Here is a 21,417-nt window from a genome sequence, read left to right on the forward strand (position 1 = left end):
GCATCCCACTCCACTGTTTTTCCATACTGCTCTCTTCCGCTGGACCTCAGCACTTCAGTGAGATCACCATCTCCATGCTCACCTGATGAGGGATATCCATCAGCTCCCCCATCCCCTTCTTCAGAGTTTATGGAGGGCAAGGTACCTAAGAAAGAAAAGGGCATTAAAGTAGATCTTTTAAACTTTTTGGACTCTGTTGATGAATTAGGCAAAGTGGATCACTTTTATCAAATTGTTCAACTAGCACATTGGGAGCTCAAGGATGATGTGGAGCTAAGATATAGGCTAGTGCACCAAGAAAGACTTGAAAAAGTCAACAAACAGATAAGACTTATGCATCTGGAAAGACTACAAGAAGCTGGATTGGAATTTTCTGATGAAGATATTTCTGGTGTACTTGATGACATGGGCAATATTGACATTTCTTGGAAGCTTTATAAAAGTGGCAGATCGTGTGAATCCCAAGAATACAGTGATGCTGGGGTAGATATGACAGCCCCATCTGACCTTGATGAACCTCCTATTCCAGATTCCCTTGCATCATCACCTGCGAATCCTCCTCCCCGTCCACCCAAACCTCCAGCAAGACATGTCAGTGCCCACTCAGAAATGCACACATATATGAACATCAGTGGAAATACACCTTCAGTTTCCTCTACTTCCTCTCCAGCTAAAACTGTCAGTCTCTCAGTTTCCCAAACTTCATCTTCGGTGTCAAAACCCCCTGCATTGCCTCCACCACCATCACAGCCTGTTCCTTATTTCACCCTGTACACCGATTCACCTACACTCTCTTTAACCACTCCACCTATTCCACCTCCCAGAAGGCGGCATAAAGCCCGTCTGGAAGCTCAGAGGCTTGCTGAGCTTGAAAGACAGAAGACACCTCAGTCTCTTCCTGCTCCAACTTCTAGACCTCCACCTCTACCACCTCCACCAGCTTTGCCCTCTCCTCCTGCAATTCCACCACCACCATTGCTCCCACCTCCTCCATCATTCCATGCCCTGGATGTAGAGATACGGAAGCTGCTAGCACTGGCAGGGATTACCCAGGCTGAGTTGCTAAGGCTTAGCCCTGAGTTGGGGGTCTGTGTTGATGGGGTTTTGGAAGAAGATACAATATCTGATACTTTAAACATCAAAGATATTTGTGTCCGTGAGACAAACAAAGAGAAGGGAGAGGATGTGAACAGGGGGAAAATTTTTACCTGGAAGGAGCTGAGAGAAAGCAATAAGCTTGAGAAAGAGGACATACTCATAGATGGAAAAAAAGAAGAATGCGAGGACACATTCAGGACAACGTCTTTCACAGAGATGGTGAACCGGTACCAGCAGAATGAAGGCAGTAGTAACTCTAGCTGCAACTGTGGCTTGAGGGATAATTCCAGCTTGACTACTGACTCATATTACAGCACATCCATTAGCAACAAACAGTTCACTAATTCAAGCTTTGGCACGTACGATTATGCCTCAGTAATTCCTGATTCCCCTCCTCCCCCTCCCCCTCCACGACCTTTACCCCCACGGCCAAAAATATTGCCCAAACCACCAGAACTTCCTCCTGTAAAGCCATGTGCTATTCCTGCTAATTCATCTCGTCCAGATAGATTTGATTGGTTGATAGCTTTTACTCCAGACACAGAGACGCCGCATCTAGAAGCGAGAAAACCATCCACTAATGCCACATCCCAAAAATCCAGCTCTGTTCCAAAAATCACTACATTTAAGGAACTGCGCAACAGAGGTAAACAGGCTTCCCTACTAACTCAAATCCAAAAAGAACCTGATCCAACTGTCATTACCCCTGATCCAGATTTCTTGTATAACCTTAAATGGAGGAGAGAGAAGGTTGATGGGGATGGCACCCAGTGGGAGTACACTTCTCAAGCAAAGGCCGCATTTCTCCAGCCACCACCCACACCTGCCTCATTAGCTCTATTTAGGGAAATACGCCACTTGAATATTCAGGAAAATGGCACTCTGGAACCTGTCTCTACGCAACAAATTAGTGGGTCAACTCATGAAAACCTCCAGTACAACTTTATTGGTGACAGAAACAGAGAGGACAACAAGACAAAGGACAAAGACATGAGAGAGACAGAGGTGAGGGAATGGCAGATGGTGGCCAACCATGGGATTCACGAACAAGATGTGAGTTACACAACATTCATTACTTTCTGGTTATTTTACATTTTAACATGAGTGTTAATATGAAAAAAAGAGTAAAAAAAAAAACAGTGCACTAGTGGCATACGGGAACATGATCTTATTGGGAAATGAATAATGATGAGTCAGGATAAAAAAAGCCACTGAGTAACAATCACATGATAAGGGCAGTTATATAAATAATAGCTTATATGAAGGGTACCTGATAAAATCTCTGAAGAAATCTCTACTGTCCTCTGTTGTTTCCTGTGATGTCATTTCAGGTTATTAAATTATTTATTTGCTCTGCAGGTCGATAGCTACCCCATCTCTCTCTCTCTCTCTCTCTCTCTCTCTCTCTCTCTCTCTCTCTCTCTCTCTCTCTCACTCTCTCACTCTCTTTCCCTAATACACTCACAAATATGCACTCTGACAGACAGACAGACAGATAGATAGATAGATAGATAGATAGATAGATAGATAGATAGATAGATAGATAGATAGATAGATAGATAGATAGATAGATAGATGATTAATTGTACTGTTCATAGATTTGACCTCAGTTTATGTATTTTGTTAAATGTTATGAGAATTGTATTGAAGGACTTGGTAATTTAATGGGGTAGAGAATTGAAAAAACCCAGGACTAGAGGCTAGCACCATGGATCTAACTTATCTATATCTATTTTGAAAAAGAAAAGTAAATCAGGTTTATGTATTTGTGGTACTGTAGACAGATGTTCATGTACCTTTAAGAGGTAGGAGGGCAGGTCATAGACTTCACCACCAATAAGAGCACAGTGACAGTGCTGCTGTAGCACAACAGGAAATGAAACTTGAAGTTAGCAACTAGTAAGTTCACCGTGGTTTTCTCTAAATTGTTGGCAGTGTAAATGACATTTACAGTAGGTTGCTTTTCTCTTTGAGAGACGCAATCTATTTGCACACTGGATACTGTAATTATGAAACGAAATGATCAGGATTAGGACTTGTTTCACATTCTGACTGAAAATTCAAAGGGTCATTAGAAAGAGCAGACTCCAATTCTAACAATATCTACAGACCACCAGACAGTACACAGACCCACCTAAATTCATTTTCTAAATTCAATTCATTTTGATAGGAAATAGGGTAAAATGCTTATTAATGAGTAGCTTTGGTTTTCACCATCTTAACTGTTAATAAGTGTTTCTAAAGCTGGTCAAATCTGATCCTAGACCTGTTTATTAATGTCATTTACCCTTTCAGGGCCTAATGTCAAAAACACATGAGACTTAATCAGACCAATAATGTTACAGATTACCTTGTAAATGTGCCATGTTATTGGAGCAATAGTTTTACAGGAAAGTGAGATGACACTGGGTGTGGTTATGTATACTATAACAGTTTCACAAAGATGTTATCTTAAAATGGAACTTGTGGGTTTTTTTTGTTTTTTTTGTTGTTTTTTTTAAAAAAAGGTTATATAAATAGATGACTGTAAGTCTTTCATTTCAGAGGTACGTCAATTTAAATAAAAATGAATTAATGTCTCTGATTTGAGTTTGGCTGAATCTCAACTTCATTTCTTCTGTTTCAGTAATAAACAGTGTGGCTGATGTTCATTAGAACATTTGAAAATAATGACTTTATGTGTCTTGAGGTCATTGAAATTTTGGACAAAATTCTAGATCAAAAGATTTTGCTTGGGGGCACTGTTGTAATGTTTAAAAAAATAAAATGTTTAATGCTATTATATGCGTCTGTTTTGAACTTTAGTATCTAGTTATGATCAGTAGTGTGTGATCTGATTCGCAATGCTCCAATGTGTCATTTATGAATATGAATTTGTGTAAGCATGCTGTAATTGTGTGTATCTTCTCCAGGCTGCTTTCAGGTTTTTGACATTAGCAGTTGTTGTTCTTTCAGAATGACTCTATTAACATTCTTTCCATTCTCTCTCTTTTTCCCTGTCTCTTTGCTATGTGCTTATTAAATCATTTCCTCTTTTACTGCTTCACTCTTTTCTGTGAACATCTTTGCTTCTGATATAACTGGACCATTCCACCATTGCTTTGCTCATCTTGCTGTTTTGTAATGTTTCTGTTTTTGCCCAATGCTTTATAACAGTGTCCTCACCTCCCCTGTCTTTAGCCTTGCCTAGCACATTGCCCTCACCTTATTACCTGCATTCTAACTCTCCATCCCAGGCACCCCTCTTTTACCGTTCAGACTTTTATAGGAATCAGACAAAAGCTCAGTCTCTTCAGGAACAGCCCAGAGACCCTTTGTGTCATATAAATCCCACTTCTGAGTCTGTTACAGATTACACTGACTCACTCTTCGGCCCTGTCTTAGAAAAACATGCAGAATTTTTCTGTAATCGTGCAAATCCCTCTAGTGGCAATGGTAATAGTAATTCAGAAAGCTTAATGGATTCTTTGTATCAATACTCTGATGCCATTAAAAATAAGAGCTGGTACTATCGAACAGAATCTGTGAGCAACTTTGATTCATTTTATGAGAATCATTTAGATCCAAAATGTAATGTGGATTCACTCTACTGTGGTGACAAACACAGAATGAAGACCATGAATGAGTCATCAACAAGTACATATGCTGAAGGCAATACAACTCCATACAAAAATATTGACATGATACGGTATGTAAACGCAGAAAAGCTCAGCAAACTGACTGATGGTTCCAAAAACACCAACGAAGATGTGAATTCCATATTTGGCTGTGATGAGGCCAGTGTTCCAGGTACAGTTAGCAATAAATTGAGTGACCAGAAAAAGTTGGAGGAAAAATCCCACAGCTCGCAATTCCCTACCTTCTTCCTCTATCATCCCAAAAATTGCCCTTTGCATAAAGGGGCTCCCCCACGTTTATCCCCTGTAGGAGCAATTTCACCCCCGCATAGGGCTGGGCCTCCTTCTCCAGGGGTCAGCATGTCCGGTCTCTGTTCGCCCCTGTTCCCTCGCAGTCACACACTGCCTGCTCTTGCTGCCCCGCTTTATTACCCCTACTTGTACACCCCTCGAGCTCCAGCTCCTCTCAGGGAGCCAGTGGCCCCCAAACTCCAATCTAAGCAGAATGTTTCACCGCTCTCGCTGAGTAAGAGATCATTACATCTTTCTGATTCCTCTTTTCTTTATCGCCCATTGTTTATAATTGTTTTTTTTTACATTATTTTGTTTCTCTATTCCTATTAGCACTTGCTATGTTTTTTGTATCAGTGAATGTATTTGTGTCTCAGGCTGAAACTGTCATGCTGCCAGTGTCTTTATGTGAGGTTTTACTTGCATGGATGAAGTGCATGAGCTTTTTTTAAAGTCTGCTTTAGTGTTTTAGTATTTTATTAGCTGCTTTAAACTGTCAGGTATGAAACATGTATGTGGCCATTATTAATGATTGTTGTGATTGTTACTTTACGTTGTATATATTATTACTCTTAATTTATTTTAAATTAAAATCACCTATCATTTATTCCTTGCTTAAATAAATGAAGGATTTTTGTTGGTCTTTAACCATGCATGCGTACTGGTGATGGTAACATTCAAATTTAAATGCATGCATATAGAATAAATAATATAAATGTGTGTTCAGGTAAAAAACAACAACTTTGTCTTACATTTAAAATCTACAAGAAAATTATTTCTAAATAAAACTAATATCTGTATAAATACTAAGTGTACTTGTTTATATAACCACTATAAACCTCTTTAATAGGTATTTTAAGGTTGATTTTAGTGTAAAGAACTGATATAAGTGTAGTGTTTTAGTAGACAAGTTTATTGTTTTCTGTTTACATGTTTTAGCTGTGTGTAGCCTGTCTTTTGCTGGTTCTGCTGCAAAAGCAGGGGCCTGGATGGGCGACGATGAGAAGCCCCCACATGTTGGTGGTGTACTGTCCCCTCTTTGCCTGCAGGATAAACGAGGTACTTTGAACTTGCCTGTATATAGAAGCGATATCTTGAACTACAAGGATGATTTAATGCTGTAAGCAAACTTGAGGATATTGTTTGTTTTGTTTTCAGCTCTTCTCAGTGCTGTCAATGTGGCAGTGGAGGCTATTCTGGCTCAGTTCAGCTCTTCTAGGACTCTTGTGCAGAAGGTCGGTTGCAAGCTGTAACTGTGTCTCATTACTATAGGTGAAATTACAGAATAAATACTGTTTCTACGTCAATTATGCTTTATATTTCTTTTTTTTATTATTTTGTTATGTCTTTTTCTGCATATGGCTTACACATGAGCAATTGTTTTTATTTGTCCTGGTTCACTCAGTAGATAATGTATTTCAATGCTCATCTGTGCTTAAGGGTACTTTCACTAACTCCATGCTCCGTGCCTTTGTTTTTTTTTATTTTTTTTATTCCTGCTTCCTTTCTTCTATTTTCTCTTCTCCTCATTTACATCCAAACATCCTACGTCCTTATGTTTTTTCTCTTCTTTGATCCTCCACTACCGCGTTGCCTGCTTTTGTTTCTTTCATTTCTCTCTAACCAGGCTCTCTCTGGAGACAGTAATGTAAACCCCACTTTGGGCCGACTGGTGTTGCAGTGCCTTTGCCCGGCTCTGTACGGGCTTCTCTGTGACGGACTCAAGCCCTATCAGAGTGATCTCATCACAGGCAGAAGACCAAATTCACCCTGGGGATTGGTTCAGGCCTCCACCAAACCAGGTACAAATAGATTTTATTTCTTTTCTGCTCTATTTCTCTGTTTCTATGTGCACACATCTCTGTTTTCCTGGCACTGTAAATCCCTGCAGTGTTGAATCACCCATCTGTCATCCCCCTTATTTTTCATCCTGCATCATCCAATACCCCCTCCCATCTTACATTTCTTCTCCTGCATAATATCTTGTTAAGCAGCGTTATCCAGGGGCAGTGAAGTAAACAGAGTTTATTTATTCACAGTTGTGTGAGGCAACTGTTAAATGGTTTAACAAAGAGTTAACTGTCTTGTTTTTCTCGGGGGTCCTCCAGGCTCAAATACCCAGGCTTTGTACAGCTTACAGGCTAAAGTAGCTGCACTTCCACAGATCAAGCAAAGCCGGCACAGGTTTAATGCCTTCCTATTCGGCCTTCTCAAGTAAGCAAGATTTGTTATTTTTAGCTATTTTCTCTACTTTTCTATTTTTATTGTCAAGCATTCAGGCTAAATGTATCTTCTTTCATCATCTCTATTTTCGTCTTCCTCTTGCAGTATCAAGCGCCTTGATTACTGGCTCTCCCACTTACAGACCTGCCATGGTGAGTCGAATTGGTAACAGCTATGTTTTAGTTGTTGGCTCCTGCTTCTGTATATTTTCTGTCAATATGGCACTATTGTGTCTGTATTGTTATTTATCCTCAAAACATTAAATCCTGCTTCTTTTCTTTGCACTTTCAGATGTCCTGGAAACATATTACTGGCCAACATCCTTTATGCTCCTTTCTGACACTTTTTGCAAGCCTCTCTTTGAAGAGCTTCTCCTCATGCTACAGCCTCTCTCACTCCTGACCTTCAACCTCGACCTACTGTTCCAGCACCACCACTTCGACCCACTGTCCCCTGCACTTAGCCCACCCAGTCGTAACCCACAGTCATCCAGTCCTGATCAGCCTCAGAGCAATGGACAACATCTGAAGAATGTTTCCAAGCAAGGCTTTACCGATCCCAAAGCAGCCAGCCACAGTTTCAGTCCCACAAGCACATTCAATCCAGATCCTGCCTACTGTAGGCCAATATCAGGAATTGGTAAGGGAGAAACCAGTCCCCAGCTGCAATGGCTGCAAGAGAAGGAAATAATAACCCCACCTAGCATCTGGAGTGCGAATAGCTTCAGCCAGCAGGCAGGCCAGGCTCTTCATCAAAGCTGGGGGGCTGTGATACGCTGGGGTGAGCGTTTAGGGCAGAACTGGAGTGGTTTGACACCCACTAGCTGGTCAGAGCAGGCCAAAGATCATGCCATAGTGGATACACACTCAAATTCTGATTGTCCGAAGAGCCCAGGCCAGGAGCTTCAGGCTGGTGAGGGTGGTACAGTTTCTTGGGGTTTGGGCAGATTGTTTGGAGCATCCAAAAGCCCCAACAACCCACCAACAAAACGGTGAGCTAGACCTGTGTAAACTCTTTTTAAAAAATGTAAAGAGTATGACATTATTTATTGTATAGAGCAAAAATACATACAGAGATGAAGGCAGTTTGATTGAAAACATTGAAATAATAATATAGGTACTAGTCTTGTGATTATATTCCATATTTTTAAAAGTAACAGTTGCATTTACAAAAAAAACCCAGTTACATTGAATCTTGTAGAATATCTGCAAAGTTAACGCACAAAAGATAACAGGAACTAATTTGTTTAGCCTACGTTCCACAACATTAAATATAATTATAAATGGATTAAAATATTTTTCACATATCAACAGTTTTATTCAGGTTTAATATGTTCATCAGTAGGGTTAGGGTTAGGGTTAGGGTTATTCTGTGTACATTAAACATAGGCTATTATGGGGAGGTGGTAACTAAGTGGTTAAGGATTGGACTTTGGATCAGAAGTTTGTGAGTTCAAATCCCAACCACACCAGGCTGCTACTCCTGGACCCATAAGCAAAGCCCTTAACCCTATAACTGCTCAATTGTATCAATGAGATAAATGTAAGTCGCTCTGTATTAGGGCGTCTGCCAAAATGCTGTGAATGTATTAGAAGGAGCAAATGAATATATACCATTACGTCTAGCTCTCTGAAAATGTATAAATAGGCAGTCTAACTTAAAAATTCCAAACATCACTGGTAGAAATGAATACAGTATTTGTAAGATGTTCATCATTAGTTATAAGGTTTTTGTGTTGTTTTTTTTTTACGAGCTGTGTCCTTTGTGAAAATTAAGCACACTGCACTTAACTATATTTCAAAATTAATTTTGTTCTTATAACTTTCAGGCGTCCTTCTCACTGGCTGAATCCTGGTATTACAGTCTTGTCCCGTATATCAAGCACAGGCCAGACCTTTTTGCCTGAGAAGTTTGAGCCTCAAACACAAGTGGAAAGGGAGAGCAGCAAAAATGATGAGAGTGAAGGAACTGGTAACCAGCTGAAACCTCTGAGGTAATGTGTTAAGGTGATGCTTTAGCATTTCTAATAAGGTTAGCACTGGCTGTGCTTTTTCACATGCCTTAGTGTGGCATAATCCTGATAACATTTCCACTCATCCAATGGATTTTTATATACATATACCATATATGTAAATGTACCGTACATACATATAGAGCTTGAAGTGGACTGAACTAAAGAATTTGCCTCAGACAAATGCAAAGCAGACACAGAAACACAATAAGCATATCTTTAGGCTTTGTCATTTCCATCTGCAGTTTTTAGTCATATTTGATTAGGATACACACGTTCACTTTTAACATGAAAAGTAATTAATCCTGTCCATAGCGATACATTAAGCGGCAGTATTACTGGGATGTGAACACTGTTTTGCATTCAGAAATAGCTCTTACTTCAATGCTTTCTGTTAAAAGTCTGTAAAGAGGCTTAATATTCAAGAGTGCTAGTCGTAGGCATTTACATTTTTGGCCTAAATTACTACCACGCTTCCTTGAAGTTTGGCATTTGAGCAAGATCTAATGCAAACGACTGTTTCTGATGAAAAACTTATGATTGGTCTGCAGGATGGTCAGAACTCTGTGTGATCACAGGGGTACAGGAGCAGAGCTGAGCTTCAGAAAGGGGGATGAGCTCTTAATTCTTGGAAGCGTGGACCAAGACTGGATTCGCTGTCGCCAAGGTGACAAGGAGGGCCTTGTTCCTATTAGTTATGCATCACTTATCATGTGATTCCGGCTTGGATGATCGTGTGAGTTGAAGTGAAGTTATTACGTACCATGGATTATTATGTTAAAAAGAGAACAGTGTATACATTGATATTTAATTCATATCCTAACTCCTAATTGTTATTAGGGGCTGTGCAGGAAAAGCTCATCCCAACATGTGTGATGTTTCGTGTTTTTCCTCTAGCATTCATCTTAGCATACATGATAATGTATAAATGATGATGCATTTACATAAATATATATAAATATAGCAAATTTAGCAGAATAATCGAATTTAAATATTCATTTAATTTGGTCATGATAGATAGGCAGATAGACATGAACAGTGGAAAAAAAAAAAAAAACAAGTCATTGTGTATGATGAACATGCTGGAATCATCCTGAGTTATGAATTATCCCATTTATAATATACAGCGTATTCCAAATATCAAGCTTGCTAATGGATTGTAAAAGAAAGCATATATATATATATATATATATATATATATATATATATATATTGTGTGGTTACTCAAAATGACATCTGTTTTTTTTTGGTTTTTTTTTGGTGTATATTGGTAAAGGACCTCCTTGAACGCTCTCTGATTACTTGTTTTCACATTAATTTCAATCATGTAGATTAAAACTGTTCAGGAATTTCATTATTGACTCCAAAACACCAGGAAAAAGTGGTTACTTTATGGATTTTCAGACAATGATTAAGTCCAGACCAAGATATGTTGTAGTCATTGATTCTGCTTTAGGCTAGATTTTAATCTGTGGTTAGAAATAATTTTGTCTGATATATTTATTCAGATTCAGTGTCATCACCCTGTCACTATTAAAAAGCCTGATCACGTAAGACTACTGCTATGATTGATGTTGTTGCTCTGACTAGTGGCAATAGAGTACTCGTGTGCTAGTGCACTGATCGTTTTTACTTGTTATTTATTTCCCACAGTGTACTGAATAGTGTGATTAGAAGATTTTATCACTGACTATGCATATACTGTACTGTACTATTCATTCACAAGACTCGTCACTGGAGTAACCGTATTTGATTGATCGCATAACTCTATTATTTTTTTTTTTTATCCATGTGTGAATGCCTTGAATGGAGTTGCATGAACATATATCGAAGTAAACAATATATTTATCAGACTCAGCAACAAGATGGCTGTATTGTGTTTGATGTGAGTACATTTAAACAGTCCTACAGTGACTTCTATGTACTAAATATTGCTGCATTTGGATTTGAACTAAACTGCTTACCTACAGTATAAGCACAGATAATGTTTGAAAGCGAGCAATTCATTTGAGCTGAGCAAAGCAAGCATGTTTGAGTAGGGGGATTAAGGAAACTAAGAAAAAAATCAGTTGCTTGCACACTGGCTGATGCATAAAGCACTGCTGATTGATGGCGTTCCCTCGCCATCTGTGCCTGCATTGACATGCCAGTTTGCATGGGCCGCAGCTTCATCACACCAACAGACGATCAGTAGGACTGCGCCAGTTTAAGGCCGCAAAGCCGTGGGCTGCACACATAACCCGCCTCATTGGAAAACGCTGAGTATTTACAGCACTGCAGTCACCTGGTAACATAAACATGCTCCACCTTTGCCAAATCTCCGTTATATAGGCATTTCAGCAGAACAGCTCGTTTCTATTGTTTTAGCAAGCGACGTAGGCTTGACATATTTCAGCATATGTCACTTTGCATTTCTGCACTTTCTTTCCATTTAAAAACTTAAGGTTAAATGTGTGATATTATAAATTAAGCTTCCCAGAATAACAGCTTAGATGTGAATATCTTTGATGTTGTGTTGTTACAGCTATAGTAAGTTCAAGGCTAAATTTTGTTTTAGTGACATCCATAGGCTTTTTTTTTTTTTTTCATTCTTACCTCAATGGCAACATTTCAATGATGTATGGAACTTTTCAGGAATTTCTCTCTTTTTTTTCTTTTTTATTTGTAGTACATTTAACTTGTGAGATAAAGCCTCCGTTTTGTTGGAACAATAGATGTACTGGACAATATTGTGTATTGTTTTTGTTCTTAATGATTTGGCTGCTGTATCTTTTTTTTTTTTTTTTTTTGTCTATCTCTCTATCTATCTTCTGTGGCGTGTAAATGCGTATGTATGCGTTAGTGTGGCAGTGGGTTGCGTAGCTGTGTGTGATATAGCCCGCCGCTAGTAGCACACTTCAAATACATAGTACCCCGTTCGATTAACGTCATTCAGTAGTCAACCAATTGCTTGCATGTGGGTGTTTGTAAATATACCCAAATAAACTATTAAAGCCAACAAATGTGTTTTTGTGATTTGTTTCAAGGGAATTTTTTTCAGGAGCAGGTATGAGTCACGCCTAATGACAAAGTGACCATGGTGGAAAGGGAAAGGAAAGGAAAGTGAATCATACTTTTTATATAGGTGTAAATGGAGGAAAAAAATCTTCAAGGTAAACCTGGTGCAATTCAGGCAGTAATTATGAGAAAGCAACACATTTTATATATTACAGACAAAGCCAAGACATAAATCTCAAACAGATTAGAGATTAAAGAGAGGACACTGATTAAGGAACATAAAAAATGTAACCCCTCCACTGCAGTACAAATTGGAAAGCATTGCAGAAAAGGATATCTTGGCATCTAAAAATACATATTTTAAATATAGTGAAATAGCTGGTGTTTCCTGACAAAATATTATGAATCCTATTTCTAACCATTTTTACTCATATCAAGCTAAAAGTAGAGCTTGATATAGAATAAGAATTATGTAAGGCCTGAAATAGGTTTTAAAAATAATAAATAATAGCTTTAATGATTTTATATTTGGTATATTGTAAACTTTATAATTAAAAAAAAAACAACTAAATACATAAATGCAATCTGTCGCTCTCAAAGGCAAAAGTTTTCAAACTTTCTGACATGAAATTTACCTCTTAATTTGTTCTCTTTTCATTTCTGGCGTTTGCAATTGTAACCATGAGAGGGCAGTGTGTATCCAGATATTCTTAGTCTGGCATTCTTCATTGCTGGAGCCATGCTGAGTATTATGGGCTAAGGTCACTTTAAAGCTCCACATGTTATTGGCTCATTTCCCACCTCTGAAAGCTTTTACTCAGGAGTTGCTGTGGCTTATGCAGTGGAAATACTCAATCGTTGATCTTGACCTTAAAACAGCATGAAACCAAATATGGGACAGTTCTGTATCTAATTTAATATTGAATACATATTTCACATTTTTGATAAGTGAGTTAAATACGAGAACATCGTTTGTTGTGGCTTGCAAGTATAGTAACATAAAACAACACAAGTTATGCTCTAATGGGAAAACAGAGAAGACCATGGAAAGCCTTTATTATGCCAATGTTCTCTGAAGTATTCAGGGTGCATTAGCTGGTCAGTAGTCTCTTTCTCTCTCTCTCTCTCTCTCTCTCTCTCTCTCTCTCTCTCTCTCTCTCTCTCTCTCTCTCTCCTCTCTCTCTTTCGCTCTCTCTCTCTCTCTCTCTCTCGCTCTCTCTCTTTCTCCCTGAAGAGACACAATTCACACTTGGAAACAATTTAGAGAATTCTACTAACCACAAACATGTTTTAGGAAGTGACATTTTAAGACATCGAAGGAAACCCATGTAGAGGTTTCGGTACATAGACAGTAACTTGAGTTTAGGATTGAACTACAGACCCTGGATCTTAGTGACGTGGCAAATCTGTTTTAGATTCTCTCTAAAGCTCAAAGAATGGATCAAACTTACAATACACATAGAAATACACAATGCAGACGATATACAATTGTATTTTTTTAATAATTACAAGAAAGGAAAAACAATAGAAATGGTAAAAAAAAAAAAAAAATGAATTTTTTTGATTGAATTTCATATCGTATCAACCTTAAACAGTTAGCTTTATCATAGGCAAAGCATACGCTATTTTTAGCAAGTCATAGTCATTTGTATGCCCCATGAAAGGCTTACTATATCTTGCATAATTCATCAATCATACAACCTCCATAAATATAGTCATACTGATCAGGCATAACGTTATGACAAACTGCCTAATATTGACTGGTCTGTGGCTTCGCAGCCCCATATGCAACAAACTGTGATGTAATCTGACACCTTTCTACCAGAACCAGCGTTAACGTCTTCAGCAATTTAAGCTACAGAAGCTCATCTTTTGGATCGGAACACACAGGCCAGCGTTCACTCCTTACATGCATCAATGAGTCTCGGCCACTCAGTCGCCAGTTCACCACTGTTTATCAGTTTCTCACTTTCCTTGGACCATTTTGATAGATACTGACCACTGCAAACAAGGAACAGCCCACAAGAGCTGCAGTTTTGGAGATGCTCTGCCCCAGTAGTCTAGCCTTCACACGTTGGCCCTTGTCAAACACCCTCAAATCCTTACGCTTGCCCATTTTTCCTGCTTCTAACACATCAACTTTAAGGAAAGATTTGCACTTGCTGCCTAATATATTCCATTCACTAACAGGTGCCACGATGAAGAGATATTCAGTGTTTTTTACTTCACCTGTCATAATGATAAAATGTCATAATGTATATTATCTGTGCACTAGAAGCATATGCTTTTTTCATGCATTTGCTCAATTCCAGCACACTGTCATTGGGTCAGCATTTCTTCCCTTTAGGTAACCCCCAGGCGACAGACTCAGCGAATAAGGAGTGAAAGACAAATAATCAGATGTATGTAATAAAGTCATATCATCAGCATTATAGAAACAAACCTGATGCCTGTCACAGTCCAAGTACAGCCCTATTGTCCGTGGCTTTACCGTCAGCTCCTTATCAGTCTCTATGCTATTCTCTTTCACAGAGTAGCCTTGGTTATGTTTTAGCTGAAACCTTGTGTTCTTATTTAAATTGCTTATACAACCGCCATCGACACCCACACTCCAATCAATTTTTTCCCCCACGTCCACCTCCCAGTAATGCTGCCCAGACTGAAATGACTTGTGGGTTCTGGCCAGTGGTCTGTAGTCTTTCTGACGATAGAAAATTCCCTTCTTGTCTGTGCGAGTCACACTGCGGCCGTCAGAGGAAACCCTCAAATATGGGTCATGGCAGTCAGATATTACATTACGATCAGGCACTGTGAAAAGAATTACAGCATAAAAATGTTGTTGTGTACATTTATGATTTACATTTCCCCCATAATATTTTTCTTTAATATATCCTACACATTGGAAAACTTAAGCAATGTCTATCTGGCCAAACAATTGTGGACACACTGATATGTACTTTTTCCCAAAACAGAATGTTGAAACCAGAGAAGTGAGAAACCATAAAAATGCCTTCGGATGTAGCATTACAATTTCTCTTTACTGAAACTATTGTCTCTAGACTTGTTCCACCATGACAACACCCCTGTGCACAAAGTAAGGGCCATGATTTGCCAAATGATCAACATAGAGCCCTGACCTCAACCCCAGTTAAGATCTCGGGGATGAACTGGAATACTTATTGCACCCCAGATCTTCTCACCTTTATCAGTGCCTGACCTCACTAATGCTATTGTAGCTGAATAGAAAAAGTCCCACAGTCATGATCTAATAGAAAATCCTTCCCAGAAGAGTGAAGGTTATTATAACAACAAAAGTAAGAGTGAGGATTGAATCTGGAATGGGATGGTCAAAAAATTGCATATGGATTTGATGGTTGGGTGACAACAAACACTTTAGCCAAAGTGGATCTATACTAACATAAATAGTTGTATCTAATAAGTTATATATAGTAATTATTGATACCTGGTTTAATGAAGCCAAGCATCTTCTTCCAAACAAAGAACTGCAGATGAGTTTCATAAGGGCCAAGAAACAGGGATTCCGCAGTCACACTGATGCCCTTCACCCTTGACATATACCTTCAGTGAATACCAAAATCAGAATTTATGTCTAAAACAATGTACGATGCATAATGACTTCCAATACATACTCTGGTGACCGGGAAGCATTTTCATTCCTTTTAGACCAACTGTCAACTTCCCTCATCTCTTCAACAAAACCCTGGCCATGATCGGTCCACCACTGCAAAAGAACAGAGCTTTACACAAACTATAGCAGATTTTAGAAAAGTAACTACAATAAACACTAAAACTATAAATTCATTTGTAGAGACTGAATCAGGACAAACCTGCAGAAAACCATCAGACCGGTCAGTCTCAATGACAGACTTTAATACTTTTTCATGCTCTTTTCCAGCATTTAGTTTCTCCTCTATGTCATTTCTGTTTTTCTGCATCTTCTCTACCAGAACCTTTTCTTCTTTCTCAAGCAGTGCTTTCACCTCTTGCTCCTTTTCTCTCAGAAACTGGTGTATCTCCTGGAACTGAGCAGAGATTTGATTTGAAAGCTGCTTGGACCGCTCCTATAGAAATTAAAGGGGGAAAAAAAAGTCACTATTTCATGGTGCTACACCATGTTGCATCATTTTTGTTTACTGCAGGCTCCTCAACCCAATAGAGAGTCATTGAGAGTTTTCAGTGACATTAGCGACTGCTAAATATCAAATCCTGGCCAGATGGTGAATGTCAGGCAGACATTTCTAGTGGTTGCTAATCTCACCTCAGTTTTTGTGATTTCATTGGTCTGCTTCTTAATTAGCTCTTCAAGCTCTTTGTTTTCCTTTGTTAAAAGGCCCAGGGGTTCTTTTAGCATCTCCTACAATGCAAGAAATGTAGATTAATATATGCATAAAAATATTTGGTAAAACTACAGCATTTTATTAGCGGCAACACAGCATACACCTACACTATATTTAAGAATGGCTATCAATATACTTTTATAAAGCAAGGCTCCTTAGGGTATATATATATATATATATATATATATATATATATATATATATATATATATATATATATATATATATATATAGCCTTTGAAAAATTAGCCTGCAAATATTTCCTGTTTGTTTTTTAGTGATTTCCTACATACCCACTTGTAGTAGCCACAGTACACATTTTTTACAGTGACAACTCTCACACTCTCGTCTCTTCCACTGACCTTTTTGGGTTGTGCTGCCTCGTCTACCGGCTTAAACTTGTGCCCCTGGTGTTTATCACCATCTCTACAAATAAGACACACCAGTTTTTGATCCGTCTCACAGAACAGTTTGAGCCTCTCATCATGGTCTGGGCACACTAGCTTCTCAGGCTCCACGACCAATCCTCCTCTTGGCCCGTTGGCTCCTGCAATAGCTATGTTCCTGTCTGTCATGGTTTGTTGTTCCGTGAGGTGTTCCCTCACAGCATCAACCATGTTCCTGAGGACACGGTTGGATCGTAAGTCCCACATAGTGTATGGTCGACGGCATTCGGGACACAGACGTAAGCGGCTGCTGGTCTGTGAGTGGTTACTGATACACTGCCTGCAGAATGTATGGTCACACAGCAGACTCACCGGGTCTGTAAATTCCCCCAAACACACAGAACACTGAATCTGCTTGAAGAGCCGAGAATCCATAGCAGCTTCTGTTTACAGTTGGTCTTCTCTGTTTTCAGTTATCTCCAAATAACTCTTCAGTTAAATATTGAGTTTTTGTGTCCTCTAAAAGCCACAAACTGTATTCAAGCTCAACTCGATGCTACTAATAACAGCTGCTGACTATCAGATTTCTGACAGCATATGTCTATCACACTGGACTTCAGCAGAGACTGGAGGGTTTTTCTGGGCATGTGTTTGTCACTCCTCCTCGCCCTACATGTTACCCTCAGGATTCTATATTTGGGTATAAGCACATGTTTCAGACATTGGCCTGCATTCTCCCATTTTAAACTCTGGGCAATAATAAAATCTGGGAGTGCTCTCAGGTTACTGTACAATTGACTTCTACAAATAATGTTATAGTAATGCTTTCTTAGCCAATACAATCACACAAATGAACAGCTCACATTAATTCCTATTACTCCTACATACAGTACATGTTCAGTTCAATATATTTTCAAACCAACCTTGTTTTTTTTCCTCATGCTTTTTATTCAACAGTAAAAATTGCTTAAGCAAGTTGCGGAAAGCATCTTTGAGTTCTGGCTATAACGAACAAATCCAACAGCTGACAGGACTGTCACATAAATAGCAAGTGCTAGCACTGATGAGCCACTGTTCTGTCCATAGCTTTGTTGTCCTCGTGTACTAAAATTAGCAAGTGCATACTCTACAACTAAATCCTTCTTAAATAAAATCCTAAAACTGCTTTATTTATTTTAAGGAGAATATTTTATGGCAAAATACAAATTTATTGTAATATATTTGACAAAATAATGTGCATTAAATATTTAAAAAACAAATTAAAGCAATTATACAGTACAAGTTGATTTTACATCCAAAACTGAACATTTAATGTACACATAAACTAAATTATTAGGTGTGAAATATTTTTAATTGGTGATTGGAACTTTTTTATTAATTATTAAAATTATAATGATGTTTGAACTTTTACTAATTTAGAATTACATTTAATTTTGTGAAATGTTCATGTAAAAAAAAGCAAAAAAAAAAGCAAAATTGCCTACCAAAAGATTAAAGCATCTAAAAGCTAATGGCATAATCTTATAATTAAATGATAACAATCTCCTAAAAGGAAATTAGTTTGAATAGTTACATTTGCCAATGTTAAATATATTTTCACACTTGCAATATGCATAATCATATCAGTAATTGTTTGTACAGTATGTTCACGAATGAATATTAATTTGCTGGGAGTAACTATTGTCAGACTCTGTAATATGAACTTAAGCACACACCCTAAACAATCAGAATTGAGCAGTGGTATGCTATACAGTAGGTTTAATAAACAATACCTAATTTTTATACGCTGAATTTAACTTTTAAAGTTAAATAATGTCTTAATACCAAAATATGGTGAGTGGATCGCTGTTCTTTCCATCTAAGTAAAGCCCCGCTGAGAGACAGAGAGAATGGGGTGACGGTTGTGACAAAACTCTGGTATCAATAAGAGCCATTTGGTCAGTATTGTAGAACGAGACCTGATTTTTCTCACAGTCCAGGTAGACGCCTATCTTCCTAGCCCCTGATGTTATATTAACTGTTCTTTTGTCCGTATTGTGGGTCTGCTGGATGTGGTAGCCAAATTCCAAGTTGAAGCAAAGCACTGTGTCATTGACAATTTTTCCTGATTCACAGCTACAAACTCCTACACCCCAGTCCAGTTTTTGCCCACATCCAACTCCCAGAAGTGTTTCCCTTCGTAAAATGACGACTCTGCCTTTAACCAAAGTGAGCTGGGTTTGTTTTTTTGGCTTTTTCCAACCTTCTTGGGCTGGATAGAGCGTCCACTGGGAGAAATGCTTATGCCTTGATCACCTTTGTCCTCCACAGTGTGGTGATGAGGCACTTGTTGGGAAAAAGTAGAAGAGGTTATGATAACTAACAACATAAGCATAGGGATTTTTTGCATTTCAAAAGATATGCCACACATAGGTAGTCAGCTTGTCTGTCGACCTACCTGACTGGATATATCTCAACATCTCTTTCCACACAAAGAATTGCAGGTAAGTCTCATAGATACCAAGAGACAGGGTGTCAGGTATAACACTAACATCCTGCAGGGTTGGGTCCCTAGAAATCATTCCATGTTAATTTTATTGGACACCTTTCGCTGAAATTGTGCAGTGCATTTTTTTTATAGGATACTCACGTTTTGAATAAGAATATTTCCCTATTTACAAAGCGTCCATTCTCATTCCACCACTGTAGACACACAAATATATTGTGATAAATCTGATTTATTCTCTTTAAATTATAACTTCTAGTTAAAAGATTTGTTAAGTTAAAAAATTAATAACCTGTAGGAACTGGCTTGGTTGTTTCATTTCCAAAGCTGACTTCACTATTACTTGTTTTGTTCCCACATCTGACAACATTTCTTCCATTGTACACATGTTTACTCCCATTATGCCCAGGATTTGATTTTCCTCCTCCTCTAGCTTTTTCTTCAGCTCTCTCTCTTTGTCATCCAGGAACTTGCGCAGCTTCAAAAACTGGTCAGAGATATGGTCTGACAGTGTTTTGGATTTCCCCTATAGATATAATTAAATTGAATTGAATTCAGTGCCATTTAATTAAAAGTCTGTTTTATTTGTATAGCGCTTTTAACAATGTACATTGTCCCAAAGCATCTTTGCAAAGATAAAGAGGTTAAGAGGTTAAGTGTATCCCTAATAAGCAAGCCAGTGAAAGGAAAAACTCCCTGAATTTCACTCTGAAGAGTGTTATGTCACTTACCATTGTTTTCAGAATCTCTTCAGCCTGATCATTAACCAAACCAATCAGTGTGCCTTCTACGCTGAGCAAAGTTTCCAGAGCCTCAGATGTCTTTTGCTAAAGAATGTATTAGACAGCTCTTCAAGATATATGATTCAAAAAGCAGTTGGGCACTTTAAAAATGGTTTAAACTTATTCAATTTACCTTTTTGCAGTGGAATGCATCATTCAGTGTTTTAAAAGTATGTCCCCGGTGTGTCTCTTCCTCTTTGCAGACAACACAAATTGGTTTTTGATCTGTCACACAGAAAAGCTTAAGTTTCTCAATGTGGTAAATACAGTTTTCTGTGATGTCTTGGTTTTGGGCAAGTGTGGTTCCAGTGGAGACAGTTGTAACTGACTGTTTTAAGGCTTGATGTTCCCTCAGATGGTCTTTGGCCGCATCCACCAAATTTGTTAAAACTCGATTTACTTTGATATCATACCGAGTAAAAGGGTTGCGACATTCAGGACATCGAGGGTCAGCAGCATTTCTGGTCACATACTCAGTAATACATGTTCTACAGTAGAAGTGCTCACATGGAAGACACACCGGGTCCTTTAAATCATTCCAACACACAGGGCAGCGGATCTGATGAGACAAGCCAGAAGCCATTGTTGAGCTGGTAATCCTCAATCTGAGTCACATGCAGTCAGGAGCTGTAAAGGAAATCAGAGCTGGTGCACAAGCCTCGACACAACTTTACTGTCAGCACAACACCATGGCACAAGTATTTCAAACTGAAAGTGAGAACGCCTCATAAATGATTCTAAATTGAGTTACAGGAAAAGCTGTTAAGAAATTCCTAGAGTCTATTTAGGTGACAATTATTTTAAATTCACATTGTAGAAGCTGGACAACTGGGTAAACCTGTATATAAACACAGGGCAATCTGAGTGGAATGAGGAACTATTGTATAAAAAATAAATGTGACTAATGCAATGGTTCAATTTATAAGCTGGGATTTGTTGATTGATGGCCAACAAAATTTCAGCTGTTGTCAATCTTGTGCCTTCCTAGAAATGTTTGTTTTATTATTATACTATTACTATTTACTTTTTTTTACAATTTGAGTTTTACCATTCAAAAGTAGACATCCGCTTCAAGGTGTTTTGGCACATCAGACACTCAGAAGGAAGCTTCAGCTCAGAAGGAAATCCAAAATAAATAAAGAGCATTCTCAGCTTCTTAAGTATTCTTG

The 21,417-nt window shown here is 38.4% G+C and overlaps 2 protein-coding genes across 8 annotated transcripts in view; one reads left to right on the forward strand and one right to left on the reverse strand.

The window, feature by feature from the left end:
• The window catches only part of rusc1 (RUN and SH3 domain containing 1), a 13,162-nt gene extending 2,731 nt beyond the window's left edge, over window positions 1-10,431 (forward strand). Inside the window, exons 1-10 of one of the 6 annotated variants that reach the window (XM_046847803.1) lie at window positions 1,969-2,151; window positions 4,255-5,241; window positions 5,946-6,065; window positions 6,165-6,241; window positions 6,634-6,808; window positions 7,115-7,220; window positions 7,335-7,381; window positions 7,521-8,220; window positions 9,058-9,222; window positions 9,792-10,431. In XM_046847803.1, coding sequence (XP_046703759.1) covers window positions 2,112-2,151; window positions 4,255-5,241; window positions 5,946-6,065; window positions 6,165-6,241; window positions 6,634-6,808; window positions 7,115-7,220; window positions 7,335-7,381; window positions 7,521-8,220; window positions 9,058-9,222; window positions 9,792-9,957 — 2,583 coding nt within the window. In that variant the 5' untranslated portion in view covers window positions 1,969-2,111 and the 3' untranslated portion in view covers window positions 9,958-10,431. Of the gene's footprint in view, window positions 2,152-2,930; window positions 2,998-4,254; window positions 5,242-5,945; window positions 6,066-6,164; window positions 6,242-6,633; window positions 6,809-7,114; window positions 7,221-7,334; window positions 7,382-7,520; window positions 8,221-9,057; window positions 9,223-9,791 lie in introns of those variants that run through there. The other 5 variants (XM_046847804.1, XM_046847805.1, XM_046847806.1 and 2 more) reach the window with 5 other exon arrangements.
• Window positions 10,432-13,824: 3,393 nt separating this feature from the next.
• trim109 (tripartite motif containing 109) lies at window positions 13,825-20,928 on the reverse strand. 2 transcript variants are annotated; one of them, XM_046848374.1, is made up of 12 exons: window positions 20,756-20,928; window positions 20,382-20,473; window positions 20,198-20,293; window positions 19,759-19,992; window positions 19,611-19,663; window positions 19,419-19,531; window positions 16,958-19,306; window positions 16,517-16,612; window positions 16,086-16,319; window positions 15,888-15,979; window positions 15,701-15,816; window positions 13,825-15,045 (listed from the first exon to the last, which is right to left on the reverse strand). In XM_046848374.1, the coding sequence occupies exons 7-12, from the start codon at window positions 17,414-17,416 to the stop codon at window positions 14,540-14,542; spliced, it is 1,503 nt and encodes a 500-aa protein (XP_046704330.1). In that variant the 5' UTR covers window positions 17,417-19,306; window positions 19,419-19,531; window positions 19,611-19,663; window positions 19,759-19,992; window positions 20,198-20,293; window positions 20,382-20,473; window positions 20,756-20,928; the 3' UTR covers window positions 13,825-14,539. The 2 variants fall into 2 exon arrangements, with proteins under 2 accessions (XP_046704330.1, XP_046704328.1); XM_046848372.1 differs by having other exon boundaries at window positions 20,382-20,928.
• Between the last annotated feature and the right edge of the window lie 489 nt (window positions 20,929-21,417).

Source organism: Silurus meridionalis, chromosome 4 (assembly GCF_014805685.1).
Source record: "Silurus meridionalis isolate SWU-2019-XX chromosome 4, ASM1480568v1, whole genome shotgun sequence".
In the NCBI taxonomy this organism is placed as follows: Eukaryota; Metazoa; Chordata; class Actinopteri; order Siluriformes; family Siluridae; genus Silurus; species Silurus meridionalis.

Excerpts from the sequence above, each read along its gene's own strand:
- trim109 (XM_046848374.1), bottom strand. The coding sequence starts at position 17,416 with ATGGATTCTCGGCTCTTCAAGCAGATTCAGTGTTCTGTGTGTTTGGGG. Across the intron at positions 16,613-16,957 it reads AGGCAGCACAACCCAAAAAG|GAGATGCTAAAAGAACCCCT; the intron begins GTCAGTGGAAGA and ends CTTGCATTGTAG. Across the intron at positions 15,046-15,700 it reads GCTTGGCTTCATTAAACCAG|TGCCTGATCGTAATGTAATA; the intron begins GTATCAATAATT and ends TTCTTTTCACAG.